We start from the raw sequence: 19,575 nt of genomic DNA, 5'->3' as shown, positions 1-19,575 counted from the left end.
CTTCTGACTGATGAGATGCTTCACTTAATATTAGAGTTTTAGGTTTTCTGTGTCTTAACCTGTATTTATACATGCATGCTCTAATTCTATATTTCCTTTTTTAATTTATATATTTCTGCATAAAGACCGTAACATGGCTTTGTACATTTTTCTCTGATACACAAAGGTTTGTGCAATCCAGTGTTCCCATCATAAAACTTGAGAAAATGTACCAGCTGGCAAAGTATGACATCCACCACTAAAGTATGTTTACGAATGTTAATATTTACTAATCATTTTTCCTTCTTCATAAAAAATACATACCAAAACGACAGTGTCAACACACAAAAAAATCAAATAGCACATGTGAATCAGGTGAAGGTTACATAAATATAAGTATGTTCTACAGTCTTTCTATGCAGACTTTTTAAGACAACTATGAAAATAAATAGCAAACGACAACTACAAACAGTATACAAACCTGAGACTACAATAGTGTTGTGCTGGCACATATTTCTTTACATACAGTACCTGTTGTACATTAAAATCTGAAAGTGTAGAAGGAACTAAAGTTGTCAGCTCAAACTATTGCGACACATTACAATACTTGCTAAATAACACTTTTGCTTCAAAGTATTAAGCAAATAACATCAAATCTCTGTAGTGGTGGAATGTATGAAGTATCCCAATTAAGATTCCCAGGGCACATTTTCTCCTCGTGGTCCCAGAGGTGAGGAAATCTGCAGAAGAAAGAATATAATCACTAATTAATTTAACTTACAAACATAATCATTTAAGTCACTTTCAGAAACACTCCTGTGTGTCGACTCTCAATCTTTGAGATCTGCTGACGGGACTGTGTGAACCCTCTACTCTTTCTTACAGACTTAACTTCCTAAATTACTTAAATTACTGGACTCCGAAATGAAGGAATGAATGAATTATGCCTTTGTTAATGACCAGTGCATGTATGTCCTGAAAAATGAAACCAGAAATCCATTAACAAATTAAAAAATAATTTGTGCTATGAATTACTTATTGGACAGATGAATGAAAGCGCAGAAAATTAATTAAATGACAAAGTAACTTAATGAATGAATGACAAAGTGATTTAATATACTGCCTTAATGAACCCAAGGACCAAATGAATAAATGGCTGTAAATTTGGAAATTGTCTTTTTTAATAAACGCCTTGCAACTGACTCACTGAATTACTTACAAAAGAAAAATTAATTATTTACAAAAAATTATTGAACAAAATTAAGAATTTGTTATGAACGAAAGATGTATCAAAAACATTCTGCAAAAAGCTCCACTGTGCACAATCTTGTGCTACAGCGTTTGAAAGCACTACATGTGAACATATTATTCAACGGGGCGTTCACTGTATTTCTCAACTTACATGTAGAAAACGTAAGGCACTGCTCTCTCAGTGGCCATCGGGTGTTCTGCTCTTGCTTTGTCCACCAGACGGCACTGAAGCACCAGAGGACCGAGCGAGGGAGAGCTGGGAGTTGGAGTTCTTTGATGTGGAGGAGGCAGAGCTCCACTCCGACTGCCCTGATGGGACTTTTTCTAGGTTATCAGAGAGCAAGGCTTCTTCGTCATCCTCGTGCAAAGGAAACACTCGTGGCTCCCAAGGCGTCTGAGGCTGCTGGAGGACAGAGGGCACAACTGAGTAAACCTGCAAGATCACATCCTGTTCAACCCTGATACCAAAAAAGTTAAGACACTGTGTAAAACATAAATAAAACATTATGTGATAACTTGCTAAGCCTTTTTGACATATACTCAATTGAAAACAGTACAAAGACAACATATTTAATGTTTTACCTCATCAACTTTTGTAAAATATCTGCTCATTCTGAATTTGATGCAGCAACACAACAAGCTGGGACAGGAGCAACTAAGGGCTGGGAAAGTTGTGGAATGCTCCAAAAACACCTGTTTGGAACATTCCACAGGTAAAAAGGTTCATCGGTAGCAGGTGATAAAGATACTATCATTATTGGGCATGACAGGGGCATCATGGGAAGTTCAGCCATTCACAGCAGAGCCGACAGCAGAGCACTAGTCAAACTATGGAAGGTAACTCCAGAGTTGTTGGAGAATCACTATGCTGGTCTATTCAACACAAGGAGCATCACTTGGGTATATTTTAATTGGCCAACTCTTGCATTGAGACTCAAACTGAGTATTTTTGAGTGTTTCCTGGGTTCCAGAAGCAGGGTTTTCTTTTTGTTGAGATGAGGACTCATTCATTAGTAGATGAACTGTGACTTTTGTACTGAGCACTGACTGCCTCCTTTGCAGTTCTAGTTAACTATCTAGTTCTAATCTACTAATTAGGCCTAAATAATTCTACTTCTATTTGAATGTCTGGCTCCCTCTGTGTTTGCTTAGAAAATGCCTGGCCTTTTGGACAAATGTAGTTGAGGACCGCTGGTATAAAGGATGCTACTAGATGGGCTCCCACACTTTGAAAAAAACATTGTCAGTAAACACAGTTCACTTGCAAATGACTGGATTCCTATTAATGTACGCACAGCGTCCCAGCTTCTTCGCGATCAGGTGTGTACACATCTGTTCATTGAAAAGAATTAATTAGGATGAGAATGTAATACATTTATCAATAAATCCGTAATGTAATAAGCCTTAAAATTTCATAAACCTAATCCAGAATGTGTCCGGTATTAAACAGTGAAATAATGTCCAAAATCATCACAGTGTTCCTCCTATTTCAGTCCCTTCATTGAGTTTCGACTTTGTTTCATAGGTGTGCATGGCTCTAATGCCTGGATGAAACAAACCTACGGTTGTGCTTTAATCAACGTTTGTATGGATGCTGAGTGCATAAGACGTGCAAAGGAGTGAAGTGGGGGATACTTGTGGTGTGGAGAAGGTTGATTAGGACAGTCTGGTTTAGTGGCAACTCATTCCTTCTCCAATCAATGCAAAGTGGTGCAGAGCAATCATGCAACTGGAGCCGAGTGGAGACAAGTATCTGTGTAGGCTCTCAAGAATCCATCTCGGCTTTATAACTCACACAATATGACTGCGAGAGAGTATTGATTAGTCTGCAGTCCATTTTTGCCACTTTAAACTCCTCCTCCCTCTCCTGAAGCACAAATAACACAGCCTTATCTTTGACTGGAATGTTACAGAAAATATCCTTCAGGGGCTGAAGTGGAAAAATGACCATTTATAGGCAATATTCTTCTCATTCTCCTCTTTACACAGTGACATTTCCTCTTTAGTCGACTCATTTTACCTTTCTGGGCCTTTTTTTTTTTAATCATTTTTAATGTTACAGGGATCCTCGACCCACTCTGACCATAGACTCATTATTTTAGATTTTATCATAGATTTTAAAGGCATTCAAGCCACCAGTTGGCATCAGAGTGAAAACAGTGACCCAAGTAAATCAGTAACACTGTCCATCTTTTTAAATTCTCCTTATGTAATGAGAAAATAACACTCCAAATGTAATAAAACCCATATGTAATATATCACTGGATGCATTACGGCCTTATAAAAAGCCTGTGGTGTGTTTTTTATGTGAATACAATTACCATGTATCACTATGTTGGAGGGAGATATTATATATGACAATAGAAAACTGCTATATATGACTCTGCACGAATTCCCTCCTATGACACCTGGATCATCATACTCTGATATTCCGAGTTTGTTTGGGGGACTTGGGGTTTCAGCTGTGGTGCTTTTGATCTTACCAGCCACTCCTCCGAGCTTTGCTGTTCATCAGTATCCAGCTGAGCACAGCTCAACTCCACAGAACTCTCCTCTCCTGATGTGCACAACCCGCCCCCACTGCCTGACAACCTGCTGCCAGATCTGGAGCGAAAAAACAAACACACCCCATGAAACTGCACTGGGAAATAACTCAACACTCCACTTTCACACGCGCTATATTTACAAGCGCAGAGACGAGCGAACCAAGCTGGAAATAGTTGCACTGCACAATCAGCACGGGCTGTGAGTTTAGGATTGAATCCAATTGTTGAACTCGTGTCTTCGTTCTCTGTATCTTCTGTTAAAGCATGAAATAAGACAAACACTGCCTGACCTTTCTGATGTTTGAAGAATTTGTTCCACCTGATGTGCATACACCTTATGTTTTGGTGCCACCTGATGCCTCAGTGATCAATGAAACAGTTTTCAACAATGCATTTGTGAGCCTGTGTGTGAACGTTTGTGTGTGTGTGTGATTTCTACCTTTTAGGACGCCTGCAGCAGTTTCTCTCTCCCCAGGATCCCCAGCGCAATTTCTCTCCTTGCTCTAAAGCCGCGTGTCTCTGGGCAAAGACTTCATCAGTGAGATCCTCCACCTGAAACACACACAAATCAAAGTCTATATTTTTTTCCACAAATCACAATAAAGAGCTCATGTCCAAAGGGATGAGACACTACCTGTCCCTCCTCATTGTCCTCCTCCGTCTCTGCCTCCCCGATCGTCAGAGGTGACGTGCCGACCGCCCGCCAACTGCCAAGAAAGACACGTTTTGAGCACAGCAAATTTCATGCATTGTTAGTCGATTAGTGTAATTAGAAACTCTGTCATGGGCTAACGCGCCGTACAAAACCAGGACCTGGACCAGGAGTTCTAACTCTTTCACAGGCAGTATTGTTCCATACCTGGGCGTCAGAATGTCTTTGTACTGCAGCTTTTCCACTTTAGCCACTGACATGGGGATGACAACGTTGTTGATGTTGTACACACTCTCTCCCTGGCGTTTGCGAGCAAAACCCTGAGAGGAAACATGGCCGAGCTGAAGTGGGAGCGACGGCACAGTTCATACCAACGATCCAGAAGTGTTCACACATTCAAAGCACTTCAACGGCACTGAGGTTTTCTGAAGACTGACCGGCTTGTTCACAGGTAACACATTATGCATGTCAAGTGATGCATTTTGTATTGTTTCCTTCATTTCACTGCAGTCCACAACCAAACCTTGTGATCCCAAGTTAGATTTCTAAGAACAGTTACCTGTGAGGTCTGCTTGCGTGTAACCTGTGAGAAGCTCTCCTCCAGGACTTCATCTGAACTGTCCTCTGTGTCACAGAGCTGGTACGGAGCATCTTCCTCACCTGGGCATAGCACACACACACATCCTCATGTTTCACTGGGAACTACTCCTGTAACTACTACTTACTACTACTATGATCTTATTGAAGTTACATTCAATAATTTCAGTAAAATTATTTAATACAATTTGAAAATGGGTGTGTTTAACAATCCTGCTCCTCACAATCAAGAGCGTTCAGTGTGCCTGGATTTACTGCAAACCTGGAATACAGGGTGAACACACACCTTCCATCAGCCTATGGATGCGTCTTCTTTTCCTTTTCCTCTGATTGGATCTCCTGTGCTGACTCTGAGCAGGGCCCGCCATCCTGATTGGTGACAGACCCATAACTCTGCTTTTATGATGCCTTGCATGCTTCTTGTATCTGTGACCTATAGTGACACACACACACACACACACACACACACACACACACACACACACACACACAAACTGATTTAATACACCACAGGAATTTCTTTTCATACCAATCTACCCTTCAGTTCCTCCAGGATTTTACGCTTTGGTTGTGTGTACAAAAGCTAATCCTTAACCATTAGTCCTCTTATTTTGGCAGGTGACTGCCTCTCAGCTTTCTGTTCCTTGCTCACATCACACCAGCAGCTTTATTTAAAGGAATCATAATGCAGATAACGTGAACCAAACCAAAGGCAAAAAAAATGTTTCATCTTGGGATTCTCCTTTTATATCCATAATACAGAACATCACATGTGCTGTAGTGCTTGTGCTCTATTCTTACACCATACAAAAAGCTGCCATAGTTAACTATTAATTAAGTTACGTCATTAGACATTATTCTCCATGTCATTTGCCAATATTCCACCTCCTGCTTGCTTTGACTGTTGACATAATCTCCTCTATTTTAGCTACAATCAGCTATGATAAGAGGTTCGTATCCATGTTCCAGGCTATTATTTTAGCTGACGTCTACTTGACAGACTGTCTTCTTCCTCTGCTATTGACAAAAGGAGAATAAGATCATTCAGGCTGACAGGAAATCGACAGAGTGGCGGGTGAGTGACGTCTTCGCCAATTTCCAATCTGCCTCCTTTGTGTGTCCTCTGCTGCTCTCCCTACTTCTACCGCATCACGTCTTGTGTCTTTGTTCACCTCACCGTAGTGTTTAGTCAAGTCTGGATAAACACAGGGCAAATTCCAAAATCAACCAATATACAATGGGCACAATTTGCGTGAGCAAGGGCCGCTTGAAGCCCTGAAACCACAGCTGCCACAATTATGTAAAGGCACGGGTAAATGATCGTTCATTAGCTTCAAACTAATATACGAAGACATGTATTGACATTGGTGAAACACCAGATGATTTAATCTCCATCTACTGCTCAGCTGGAAGCCTCATACAGAGCCAGTGGGGTATCTGACATGCTAGGAACCACTTAGGATGGTGCACAGGGAGATAACAAGCAAACACAGCGGTCAACTCTGAAGCAGCCATTTTATTCACAGTGGCATTGTTTCCTTTCACTGAAGACAACCAAGCGGGAGCATTGTCTGAACAAGCTGAATTGATAAATTACTATTTAGAAATAATTTCAACAACTTGATATATAATATTTAACTTTGTACAAATGATGTGTTAAAAATGTTACAAATGCAATTAGATATTAAGTGCCAGTTACTCACATTGTTCTGTGCCATGCTTTATCAAATTGGGACCAAAGCGGCACCAGAAATGATGTAGCTAAGCAATTCTAATAAAAGGCACATTAGCGCGAAGCTGCGGTGAGTAGCGCTGACTTAGCATTATCATCAAATTAGCACAGACTTCAAAAACAGGCTCCACCGCAGCAAAGAGGTGGGGATCAAAAGCCAGTGAGGCTCCAGTCTACTAGATGAATAACAACAACAAGAATGCAGGTGCAGTCTTTTAAATAGCACCTCTGCCTTCCCGTCATCAGGCTCATCAGTTGAGACATCAACACAGCAGGTCACAGTGCTCACAAGCAGCACCTAAACATACTGGCACAGCAAACGTGCTATGCTGTGGCAATGTGAAATGTTACCAAGTGAAGTACATGCCGAGCAAAAGAGAAAAGACAAAGCAGAATGTAAGAGAGAAGAGCACCAGAGAGCAGAACAGGATATGTAATCAATAATGCTAAAAGGTCAGGATCTCACTGTTGTGCACTGGTGTGGAGCTGCGTCTGTTGTAGTGTGCCAGACTGGATGGTTGGACATTGACTACCAGAGGCCTTTGGGACCATTCCGGGGCCCTCTTTAAGTAGTGGGACAGAGGAGCGTCTGGAGGAAGATGACACAAATTTAAGCATGCGGTCAAATATAACAGCAGTGTCAGCAGTCTACACTTTTTATGAATCAGTTACTCAGAACATCTCTAAATGCAAGCATGCAATCAGGGGCAACACACATCCGCAGTGTCCAAGCACCCACATCTACTATTTACTGTGCAAACCCTCACACTCAGCAGCATCTTGATGCAAAACAACACATCAGGAAACGCCACGGTTCTATTCCCAGGTGCCCGTTTCGAAGAGAACTCCAACAGGTTTCACTGGGAGAAAAGAAGGGTTGAGAGACAGCAACTAATGGACTGATGCCTGGGATCCACCTTTTAGATCAATACCGTACATCCCTTGTGCTGTGGTGCCTGGTCTCTCTATTCTTACACTGTACAAACAGCTACCATAGTTAACTATTAATTAGTCATTATTCTCCATGTCAGTTACCCGTATTCTCCATCTCCCGCTTGCTTTTACAGTGTGTGTAATCTCATTCTATTTTAGCGACGATCAGCTATGATAAGAGGTTTGTATCCATGCGCCAGGCTATTATTTTAGCTGACGTCTACTTGACAGACTGTCTTCTTCCTCTGCTATTGACAAAATGAGAATAAGATCATTCAAGCTGACAGAGTGGCGGATGAGTGACGTCTCCATAAATTTCCAATCTGCCTCCTGTGTGTCTCCTTCATTACTTCTACCACATCACTTCTTGTCTCTTTGTTCACCTCACCGTTGTATCTGACACAGCGGACTCAGAGGGGTTTCCGACATGCTCAGAACCACTTGATGCAAGCTGATGCGAAACAACACATCAGGATACGCCACTGTTCTACTTCTATTTCCCAACTGCCGATGTGCATCGACGCTTCTGAAAGGCAGCAATTTTATTACATTTCCTCAGAATGGCACATCCTGCTACCACTACTTCTGTGTGGCACGTCTAGTGTGCTACTAGCAAATGACCCAACACAGCTAGTGCGTGTTGCACCTCAAAGTAGGTCTACAGTGTGATGAAGTCAAGAAATGCCTGCTGTGAACTACGCCCTTCAGAAAAGAGCACATGAATCAACATCAGAAATTTCTTTCAAAAGGAAAACATTGCCTTGTGGACTGCAGCCTTTTCACACTAGCCATGTCATGTAGCTCTGTTAATGTTTGCCCTACCAGATGCAAGAGAAAACGCAGGGTGAGGGGTGGAGCTGGGGGTCCTGGAGGTCAGGGCACAACTTGAGCTGCAGTCAGGATCAGAGCACAGGAAGACAGGATCACAAGACGAACAACATGAACAGGATGACGATGAGAGAGAGGAGGGGAGGGTGGATTTCCCCGAATCCTGAAGCAAAAGAGAGAGACGAGGAGAGAGAGTTAGCATTCACAAGATGCCAAACCGTCAACAGAGCTTCTTTAACAGCGGTATTAACTTGGCTTTCTCTTCGTGTTTTGTTAGAGTATGAGTCATAAGGGTTTAAGAGAGCCACTCTCAGCTTAAGCACACTGATTAAAGTCATTAAGTTGTTAAAGGGCTTTCTTTGTCATCAGGCAATATCACAATGGTGGTGGCTTGGTGCTGCTTCTTATTATAATGGCGACAATCGCTCTGGGCTCTGTGCACAAAAAGTAGCGTTCAGCAAAATGTTAACAACTCTACTGGAATGTCGACATGTCAAAATGTTGGACTTCCATCAGAGAAGAGAAACCTATATCTGGTTTATATGTTTGGATATGAGCTTAATAAGAAGATTAGTGACTGAGGCTCACACTGCATGTTTCTATCACAGGCATCCACTATTTCTATTCAGTTATTTGTCACTGACTCCAAGCCCCCACTGACCATCTCAGTCACAGCAACAACAACAAGAACACACAAGATCCTGGATCCTCTACTGATAGCGCTAACTTGCCTGTTACATCTAGATTATAATATGCTATATAAAGCTGCATTCATATATTTATTTTGGCCCCATGGGGGTCAGCAGAACAAGCTGTAAACACAATACTGACATATTATTTATGTATAGTCTTTGCGGCAAATGTGTTAGCAATTACTTAACTATTCGCCAACCCAGCAGGGAAAGAGCAACATAGAACAAACACTGATTTGAGGTCAGTTTTTCTGGCCACTTGACAAATGGTCCACTCTCCTTTAAGCCATTTTAGTCTCCATCAAATGTAAACAGCTGTCTGGTTGAGAATTCAATGTGGGTTTGTCACTAAGAGACCTTTCACATTACACCTAGTGATGATCCACTGTTAGCATAAAATACTGACGGGTGCAGCTTTAAATAAACATATGACCAAAAAATGAGCACACAGCTGAAATGTCAGAATATGTGATACTGTATATAATCTACAATGATAGCGTATGAATTCTTACTACTGGAACCTGTGTGAAGTTAAGCAGGTCATTGCCAGCCACTTGACTCCCAGCGCTATCACCACCCCCTGATTTCACTGGCGGTAAGAACACAGCACTGTGCAATGTCCCGTGGTTAAATAAAGACTTTCAAATAATCACATGCATTTGCTTATTTGAAACAAGTCCAAGGGATACTACTGTTTAATTAAAAGCAGGTGTCCAGCTTTAAACATTAATTCCTGTTTAATTTGAGGAACTATTTTAGTGATATGGCATTCCACTGCTGAAGCCTGGCTTGGAGCTGCATTTGACATGAATGTGTTTTATAACTTGTTACACACCTTCATTAGCTTTTCAAACTTTATTAGAAAACCCCAAAAAGGGTTCACAGTTGGATTTTATAAGTGATGCACTGTAATGAAGTAAATTTGCGCAGCGATACAGTATTTAGGCAGAGTGCACTGCTGTCTTTACTGTCACATCCTCAGAATAGAGATGGGAAAATATGCAAATCCGACTGCTGTAGTTTAGCATCCGTCCATTACACCCACTTACACTGCGCAGGGACATGAGAGGCATTAATGAATAGAAACTAATGTATTCCAGTGGGGAAACTGAATTGTTTCAGAAGCGCGGAGTGGGATTAAAATAAAATTGTGGTGCAAATAAATATTAACACTGGCTGCACACGTTGCAAATGAAACAGCAAATAATCCCAGAAATAAAGACATCAGGGGCGGACCTCCACTGCTGAAGGGGATGTGTACATGTGTCCTCCAGCCATTCTAAATATGGGAAGACGAATCTTGGGAAACATGTCCGGTTCTGCAGTATAATCTACCCACATTATCTGATTTACACGAGACTGTCATACAGAATGTGCGTGTATGCTTTGAGAGTTGGAGGAGACGGCATGTGGCCTACCTGTGAAGCGCTGGGGTTGCAGGTGCTGAAAGTGAACAGTTTGGGCTTATGGTAGGTGACCAGGGGCCGGGTCCGGGCGCACACGCATGACAGATCCGCTTTGAAGAGCCTCCTGGTCCCAAGTCTCCTTCTCTTAGAGCTTCCAGGCACAAAAGCTTCATCTCCTCTCTGACCACTGTGGGAAAGAGATCAGATGAGGTCATGGAAATGTCAGGGATATGACTCACGCTAAGATCACAAGCACTAAAAAAGCAAGTATTTCAAGGTGTTGTTGGTTTTAACTAATTATAACCCCTTGTTTCATGCGTGAACAAGCAGAACGTCTTTTTTTCTTTTTTTTCATCATGTGACTTTTATCTTCACAGCCAGACGGAGAGTTAAAACAGCAGCAGGAAGGAAAGATGTGAAGGGATGATTCAAGTAGGGCCAGATGGTGGGGCCAAGCAGGCTGTTTCACTGGATTACATTACAAACAGGGAGCATCCTTTCAACCTTGATACCTTAGACTTTAGCCTCAGCCTAAACTGGACAATGGACAAACCCTTATCAGCACGATTCTCTGTTTTGGTCTTCATAGTAGATTTATATGTTACTGCAAACACAGATAAAGTGTTTGCTTTAACTACCTTGTACGATCTGCAAGCCATGAAAGAAACACACTCAATTTAGATTTGTGTGTGTGTGTGTGTGTGTTCTCTACCTTGTGAATGCCCCCTTGCCTTTCCAGGTGTGTGCTTGCTTTGATAGCGGTGAAAAGCTGAGAGGAGGCATCAGACTGTTGACAATCTGGCTGAGCTGAGCGCTCTGCAATGAAGACATCATCCAGACAATGCATTTCACGACTGACAAATCAAACAAAATACGATCCATCTCTTAAGCAGCAGCGTGCAGAGTGCGTAAGCGTGAGTACAAAAATTAGTTGATATTATTCATACCTCTCTGCTGTTCACGCTACCATTTGCTTGCTGCAGCACTAAAGGATTATTCTGGTTATTTTTAACCTGGGTCTTTTTCCTCTACTTTTGTTCTTATGATGATTGACATTTTGATGTGGCTCAAACGTGGCCACTGCTGCACTGCTGCTTTTAAACAGCACATACATACATCCAATGTCCAACCACTTATGAGGAGAGTGGAAAGCTAAACTCCAAACTCACTTCCAGTGAGGTAAATGAAGGGCTGAGGCTGTGTTAATGCACATCAGCTGGTGCAGGGCAATTGTGCACTTATACTTAATGCAAATGGAATGTAATCTGCAACAGATTCAAATGGGAATCTCAATACAGCTGTAAATCACATTAAGACCAACGCAGGTTAAACACAGGTTAAAACGGAGATTAGTTAGTGGGTGTGAGTGGATTTTTTTTTCCAGTGTGAAAGGGTTTTGAGACTAACAGACGAATCTCAGCACCATCTTACCGTCTCCAGCTTTCCCTTTGAGTTGATTAAATACCTGCAGGCTTTATAAAGCAGCAGGAATTCAGCATATTAACACACTGGAACAGCATGCATACCATAATGAATTAATCCTCTCAACCTGGCACTGGAATATAAATTCACAGATTCGCATCAGACTGACAAGCCTACAGACTTAAAGGATACTGACATAGTGTGCTGAGTTGTTGATTACTCTTCCCCTTGACTGCAGACCCTTCGTACTACAGGTGTGTGTACCAGTTCCTCCCTCCTACCTGTCTCTCGATGTTGTGCAGGAGCCGCGTGGGGCTGCAGGGTTCAGCGTCAGCATCCGAGGCGGTGCAGGATAACCCCGCCATCTCTCTCAGCAGGGTCTGCTGAATCTGTCTGTCTGTCTGTGGCTGGGACTGTGCAAGCACCACACCACGCTTAGACACACACACAGACAAATGTTAACCTAAAAAGAGGACTAATCTACTGATACATATATTACATGTTCATATTCATACAATTTTTCAAAGTATTAGGAGTCTATGAAAGTTGGTTGCATTGCTTAAATCACACATACTATAAGATACTTCAGCTAAAGTGCTACTCATCTGTTACAGTAAGACAGTCAGACTAAATGCTCTCTATGGCTGCCAGTTGGCATATGACTTTACTTGGGTAGTTGCAGACGATGTTTGTCTTACCTTGGTAGACCGGATGTGCTTGTGGAGCTTCACCAGTTGTTGTATCCACTCCTCCAAATCGGCCAGGCGCAGCTGCAACCAGCTCCATCTGCTGCCCAGCTCCGCTCTCTCTTCCAGCCACTGCCGCTCACAGCTGCAGGGGTACGTTCGGGCAGGATGATGGACGACACGGAAGGACAGTTAGACCCATGAAGTGGTATTATAGCATTCTATCAATTTTTGTCAAAGGCTTTAAAACCCTGCTATAACCTCACAAGAAGGTCATTCACAATGCTTTGGAATTTGGCCATGAATGCTGAAAAATTGCAAGATACTGAGCGCAGTCACAAAATCCAGCATGACCGTTAAAAATTGACCACTGGAAGTGCATGAGGAGGTTAGCATGTGAGAATAACTGGCTGGAAAATGTGTCACCAGAGAGAAAAGTAACACAAAAAAGGGTGGAGGACAAAGGGAGCTTGACCAAATCATTTGTCATTTCACACATTTGTGCTGCAGCACTGTCACCATATGACCTATTTTACCGTTATGTTGCCATGTGTAAACTGTTTAGCATCCTAAGAGCATGGAGGAGGTCACAAAAGCTTATCTAGGCCACAGAATAAAACACCGTTGATTTGTGTGGTGTGTATCTATAGCATGTTTCCATGGCACTAGCCTGTTCAGTTAGCATTTATCTTCTGTGTGTGTGTGCGAACGCGCACATGCATGCGTGTGCGTGCGGGTGTGTAGTTGGCTGGCAGGGCAATAGTTGCTATGGCAGTGTTCTTGGACCTTGGCTAGGATGGGGGGGAGGATTACCCCACCTCACACACTGCTGCAGGACAGAGAAAGGTTAGGCCAGCCAGCCAGCAGCTACACAGAGTGTTTGACAATACCCTTTGGTATTATGAGGTCGTTCATTTAAGATCAGCCTATTACGTCAAATACCCAAAATGCTGTTTGCTTGCCTGATTACAATTACACTCGGTCTGTGGTCGATATGAAGGAGAACAAATGAAAACGAGGCCTATCATTGGCTAATGACTGCTTCCAGACCGAGTTTCACTCAACCCTAAGCTAATGTATGTTTATTTAGGACTCGGCTCTCTCTTCCCTCCAGAGACAATGACCAGACCTGGCGGCCCTGCTGCTCTTCCAGCTGTATAATGAGAAAATTCCTGGAATACTTGCCAAGCAGTGGGCGAGACAGGAGGAGACGACGGGAGAGGAAAGGTGGCTTTATACCTGTTAGTGTGCAAATCACGTAATAACATAGATGTTTTTCATGAAGGTATTAACATTGCTGTATATAATGAGGGGTCTTGTAACCCGCTGGCTACCCTCCACAGAGAGAAAGTTTTCCAAGGCCAAATCCTGAATAAAAGGCCAGCCCCAGCACGTAGTTCTGGGGTTACGAATTCTCCTATTTGAATAGTGTTTCTTGGCTTGTGCAGAGGCTTTTGGGTGTGTCCTGCACTGAAGCTTTCCAAAACCTATCCTTTCCGAACGCTCCGACACTGTATATTTAAAATCACAAACACACTGAAAACTGAAAATGAGCAGCAGCTGGAGGTGTGACGGACTGCTGCCAGGCCAGAAAATGAGCAATGTGGACACATGGTTTCAAATCAGAGTCAAACCATGTCACTGCCTCACAAGTTCACACTTACAATGTTAAAGGCCAACTATTTCCACATTTTCTTAAGGAGGGCAACGAGCTGTACCTCCTCCAGCAAGGAGATACATCCTCCTCAAGGAGGAACCTGCCATAAAAACTCCCCAGGGGAGGTTTACTGACGAAACACAGAGGATTGTTCAACAGACTGGGACAAAAGGCAAGCTGACACTTCCAAGATGACTGTAGCTGGCCAAATAAAAAGACACACACACACTACACATATAAAAAAAACCCTTTCTCATTCTTGTTCTCAGTGCTAATAAACATTGCCCAGTTTTGTAAATGGCTCCTGTTTATTGCACTGATTCAGGAACCATAGGAAACAAACAGAGGGGTTGAAGAACTAAATGTAACTGAAGAAATAAATGGCACTGCACTTAAACCAGACATGACTTGAGTGCAAAAAGATCAGTCTGATCGGACTAAAGCCAAAACCAGGATGTGACGTCCATGTGGTGTCCTCCCCACATTGCACCTGGTAACATGACATTGTTAGCATGGCACTAAAATGAATTAAACTCGGCCATCTGCACAGCTCTGCCTTAAATCTTTCAAAATCATCTTATTTCCAAATGAAGATGTTGCACAAAGTATCTGGTTTCAGCTGTATTTTTGTAACGTTGATCAGTTTAATCTTCAGATCAAAGGATATAACATGGTCCTTAGATTCTCTGAAATATTTCAGACATTGTGCATGAACACTTGACATTCTCATCCTAAGCAAGGTAAATGTGTCTTTCCAGGACATCCTGGTGGACAAGCAGCCAAAGACAGACATCAAGGTCTGCAGCTCCGCTCCAGCTCTGGGCTCTGTTTAGATATCCCTGTTTGTCTCTTTTTCTTGTTCTCTCTCCTCCACAAGTGTTTCCTATCACTCTCTACTGTCAGCCAGAAAAACAAACTTCATAAAAGAACAAAAGACTCTTTCTTCCACAGAAAATAGATTTGTTGTGTTTGGGTTTCGCATTGCTGCTGCTCCCTTTCCCCGTATTTAACACTGCTATGTTTCCAACCAACATATTTATTTGCGGACAAATGCCAAAACATCTACCTGACCAATGCAAAAATATAACCTAAACTGGCAAAATATATGTAAAATTCTCATCATTTCAGTGTGGAATGAGCACAGTTGATACTGTCTCGTGGACTGGCACACGCAAACACACTGCTTACACACCATCACATACCGTCTTTCTTTGCCGGGGGCAATACGAGCAAGGACATAAGTACAGCAGCACCGCCCCTCCAAACCACACACACTGGCACGCACTTCAAAAGTATTTTTTCGCAAGAAAGAGGAGGAGCGCGACGGCACAGAATGGCTGGCATGCTACAGGCTCGCCTTGTGTTTATTTCCTAGCCTGTGGGTAAAGAGAGCTGGCTAGGCTGATGAATGTGTGATGATTGCAGCATGGAAAGAGAATGTGTGTGTGTGCATGGTAACAAAAAAAAAAAAAAAAAAAAATGTCATCACACGCTCCACAGCTGGGAGGACAAAACCTGCACTCATTACAACCACACTGTAAACTTCACTGAGGGCCAAGTTAAATATGTGTGTAACACTGCGGACGCACAGCCGACCTCATACGCTGAGAAAGATGACTTTCCTAAACATATACTGTCCACCTGAAAAAAGTATTTCTTGTGTCAACCTTGGCATCTGTACATGTGTGTCATTTAATGCCCCACTTCTTGTTACGTCACATAAACCTAACTACACATGCTCCTTCTCTCCAATTTCCACCATATTTGTAACTTTTTTTTCAACTAGTTCCCTCGCCGTGCTTGCAGCGTTTTCATTGTCGTGAACTGAAAGGTCGCCTAGAGTGAATTAAAACAAGGCCAGTGGCTCCGGTGTTAACCACAGCTGGCTTCTGGCAACAAAATCCCAAGCAAAGCATAACAAATCTTTTGGCAGCGAGACGACAGTGAAGTTGGTTTCTTCTCATTGTTTTCTTCGACGCTAGCTGGGAAGCGCATGACACAATGCGAAATGATATGAACTTGATAAGCAAAATACGTGGTTCAGGGGATTTCTAAAGTCTAGGTTGTTTATTTGACTGTAATAACCAGCTGTGGCAACCGCATACACACTGTGGTTCTTAAAAATACACAAAGTTCTAAATAAGAAACAGCCCTCAATTTCAAAGCGGCCCACAACTCAAGACAGGAGGAAACTGTTCTTATAATTTGCTTGTAAAAAAGAAACCAACCTTTCCGTGTTATGGTACGGGTGGAAAACAAACTTTGAACAGGAGAATATGTCCCATTAAACAAGTCGGGCTTAGCTTGGTAATAGAACAGAATAAGAAAGCAATGATGTGTAACGAAAACTAGTATTTTTCTAATGATTAGCAGCTAATTACGGTTTTTGTTGGCAGCATCAGTCTGTTTGTACTGTCCAGCACCTTTGTGTTTTGATGAGTATTATCCTTTCTTTCTCTAGCAGCCACCTTCAGGGCTTCAGAATGTGAGTCTTATTGATTCATGTGCATATTTTCACAGGATGCATGCAGCTACATATAAACTACCTCCACTTGCTGCATACTCACACAGGTGAAGTCTTCGTTTTGCTGCGACTCTCGACCTCCTCCTGCTCCTCGTCAGAGCTGCTGCTGGCTGTGGCCTCGGAGTCCAAAGCCTCCTGCAGGCCTCTCAGCACCGCCTGGCTGCAGCAGCTGAAGTCTATGAGCTCCGTGAAGAAAGACGAGGCTGCGGACGACTCCGGCCAAGAAAAATGGGGTTTGCTGTCCGCTTGTGGAGGTAGTAGATCAGGATGTATGAAGTCCAGGCTGTCCAGAGACACACCTCCAAGTTGACAGTGCCTTTTCAGCCCCTCCAGCTGCTGGTCGCAGTGTTGCACGGCGTGCTCTCCTAGCAGGGCTTGCAGCCTCCTTTGCAGCCCCTGAGCTCGGCTCTGCAGCCCTGCCTGCCTGGAGAGCTGCTCCTTCACAGCCTCGTCCGGCTCAACTCTGGATGCCAGCTGGTCAGAGTTCACCCTGCCGCTGCAAGGCTGCACTGAAAATGGAAGAGGATAGCCCATTCCAGCCACTTTCTCCTGTGTCGATGCAGTCGGAGGTGCAGAGACGGAAGTGCAGCCCTGGCACTTTATCTGCCCGTGGGAATATGAAGGAGGAACAATGGTAAGGGTAAGAGGGGAGTGATGCACATCACCACCATCTGGCCCGCATTCGGGAGCAGCACTGTGTCCATGCAGCAGACAAGCCTCTTGGCTATTGTGCTCAGGGACAGGGACTAAAAATGTGTCTGGTACACCTGGGAAGACGGAGGCCACCTGATGAGAATCTCTCAGGCCTTTACTGAGGGAAAGGAGGCTGAGGAGGGAAGCGGGGCTTTCGAGGAGCATCGTCTCACACTGGCTGGCAGACGCCTGCAGACACGGGGAAAGCACAGGGACGTCCAGGGGGCTCGAGGGGAGACAGGAATCCAGAGAGGGAAAGGAGGAAAGGTTGAGCCACATCTTCTGGACGTCACCGTCATCCGTTGATCTCATCTGAGACTCCAGCTCAGTAGTTCGCATAGCTCTACCATCTGAGTCCATTCTGACAACGGCAGGAGGCGAGGACAGGTGGATCCCATGGCCATCTTTCAGGATTTTGGTTAGGGCTGGGGCCATACCGCTTTCTGAACCACAGACTCTAGGTGGCCAAGGCAAAATCACCTACCAATGCAAAAAATACCTCAAAATGAAAGCGTAATCTCAGGTATGCATAATACAGTGTATAAACACTGAATACTGAGGCCGTATCTCTAACATGCAATGAGATAAGTCTGATAAAGTCACTCGTTAGAATCAATGGAGACAAACTTCGGTTTAATGATAGGAAAAACACACAGCACGAGAACAGCAGCTGCAGTCACATAAACTGTCCATTAACGTCAAGCAGCTTCTGTTGACGCATTTTTACGGTTAACGGAGTCTATCTGTGGGAACTAATGACTTAACGTGAGCAGTCCTTCCTCCGCCCTGTTCTCTCCTTATCGGGACACATATTTTGGAGATGACACGCATTATTGGGAACATGAATTTGTCATTTTTGGTCCCACTGCTCAGTTTATGTGGGTTAACCCCGGTCGCGTCCGTTTTTCCCGCTGCCAGTTGTAACGGTGAAGTTAACTAACGCGTTAGCTTCACTGACCAACTCGAGGCGCAGATTCTCGTCTTGATAACAAACAGTAGCTTCGGAGGACAGACATGGAAGTGATGAGAAACGACAGGGTACTAAAAGAACAACAAGCGCTCAGGAACCAGGTGAGAGCCCGGAAAAAACAAGGGGGTTTAAGCTCTGCTGGATACTGGTTTTTGATGCTACATGCTAACGTGTGCTAAACCGCGTCCAGTAACGGAGGTTAGTGTTAAAAGTCTTTGACTTTACTCACCTGACCAGGAGGTAAACCGCTGATTTAACATCGTTATTCCAGTAAGATGTGCTGCTGATTATGTCACTAAATCGTTTTGTTTCCGTCGGTAATTGTTTCTGAAAATCAGATCTGACTGTTTTATCTGGTTATCCAACGAAACGTTTATTTTGCCCAGAATAAATCTCTCCTCGCGGCTGACATTAGACCACCTTCCCCTTCACTCATCAACTGCCGAGAGAACAGAGTACAGCTGAACGAGGAGGGGCAAGACCAGACGCATGATGCCTTCACGACCCCTCAAAAGCTCAGATTTATGAACACGAGAAGTGAATTAAATTAACCTAAATTAAATTTACTTTATTATAGTACATTAAGAAGACTAAGGTTTGTGTCTGAAACAGCCAGTTTGTGGTTTTCCCAGTTTGTCCGATCTGTATGCAAGAAGTGCACTTCATTCAACAATGATTACTTCAGTGTCTCGTCATTTTTCAACTTACCTTCCAATTAATTCCAACCTTTTAATTTCAAAATTAGGGCAAAATATCCCATAATTAGATCCTATCTTATAACCACAGGACAATTATCTTACAATTGCATGAAATTTAGCTCATAATTACGAGACATTTTTCCTCATAATTACAAGAAAATTATTTGATAATTACAGGAAAGTTATCTCATAATTACAAGAAAATTATCTCATAGTTATAAGAAAACTGTCTCATAATTACATTGCAAACGTCGTTGATGTGTGTTTAACCTAGACTACAATATGTCCGACAGACATTGAAGGTAACAT

General features: G+C 43.0%; 1 protein-coding gene across 3 annotated transcripts; it reads right to left on the bottom strand.

The window, feature by feature from the left end:
- Positions 1 to 245: 245 nt before the first annotated feature.
- On the bottom strand, positions 246 to 19,030 carry kansl1l (KAT8 regulatory NSL complex subunit 1-like). 3 transcript variants are annotated; one of them, XM_076747634.1, is made up of 16 exons: positions 18,798 to 19,030; positions 16,949 to 18,078; positions 12,737 to 12,869; positions 12,320 to 12,472; positions 11,329 to 11,432; positions 10,629 to 10,803; positions 8,513 to 8,681; positions 7,224 to 7,346; positions 5,312 to 5,458; positions 4,988 to 5,088; positions 4,636 to 4,769; positions 4,411 to 4,483; positions 4,216 to 4,328; positions 3,714 to 3,834; positions 1,382 to 1,633; positions 246 to 719 (listed from the first exon to the last, which is right to left on the bottom strand). In XM_076747634.1, exons 2-15 carry the CDS (start codon positions 18,031 to 18,033, stop codon positions 1,409 to 1,411), a joined length of 2,856 nt encoding a protein of 951 aa, XP_076603749.1. In that variant the 5' UTR covers positions 18,034 to 18,078; positions 18,798 to 19,030; the 3' UTR covers positions 246 to 719; positions 1,382 to 1,408. The 3 variants fall into 3 exon arrangements, with proteins under 3 accessions (XP_076603749.1, XP_076603750.1, XP_076603751.1); XM_076747635.1 differs by having other exon boundaries at positions 4,636 to 4,748; XM_076747636.1 differs by having other exon boundaries at positions 1,382 to 1,630; positions 4,636 to 4,748.
- Positions 19,031 to 19,575: the final 545 nt, after the last annotated feature.

Source organism: Chaetodon auriga, chromosome 13, assembly GCF_051107435.1.
Source record: "Chaetodon auriga isolate fChaAug3 chromosome 13, fChaAug3.hap1, whole genome shotgun sequence".
NCBI lineage: Eukaryota > Metazoa > Chordata > Actinopteri > Chaetodontiformes > Chaetodontidae > Chaetodon > Chaetodon auriga.
Note: the sequence above shows the minus strand (reverse complement) of the source record. Positions and strands in the feature narration are given on the sequence as shown.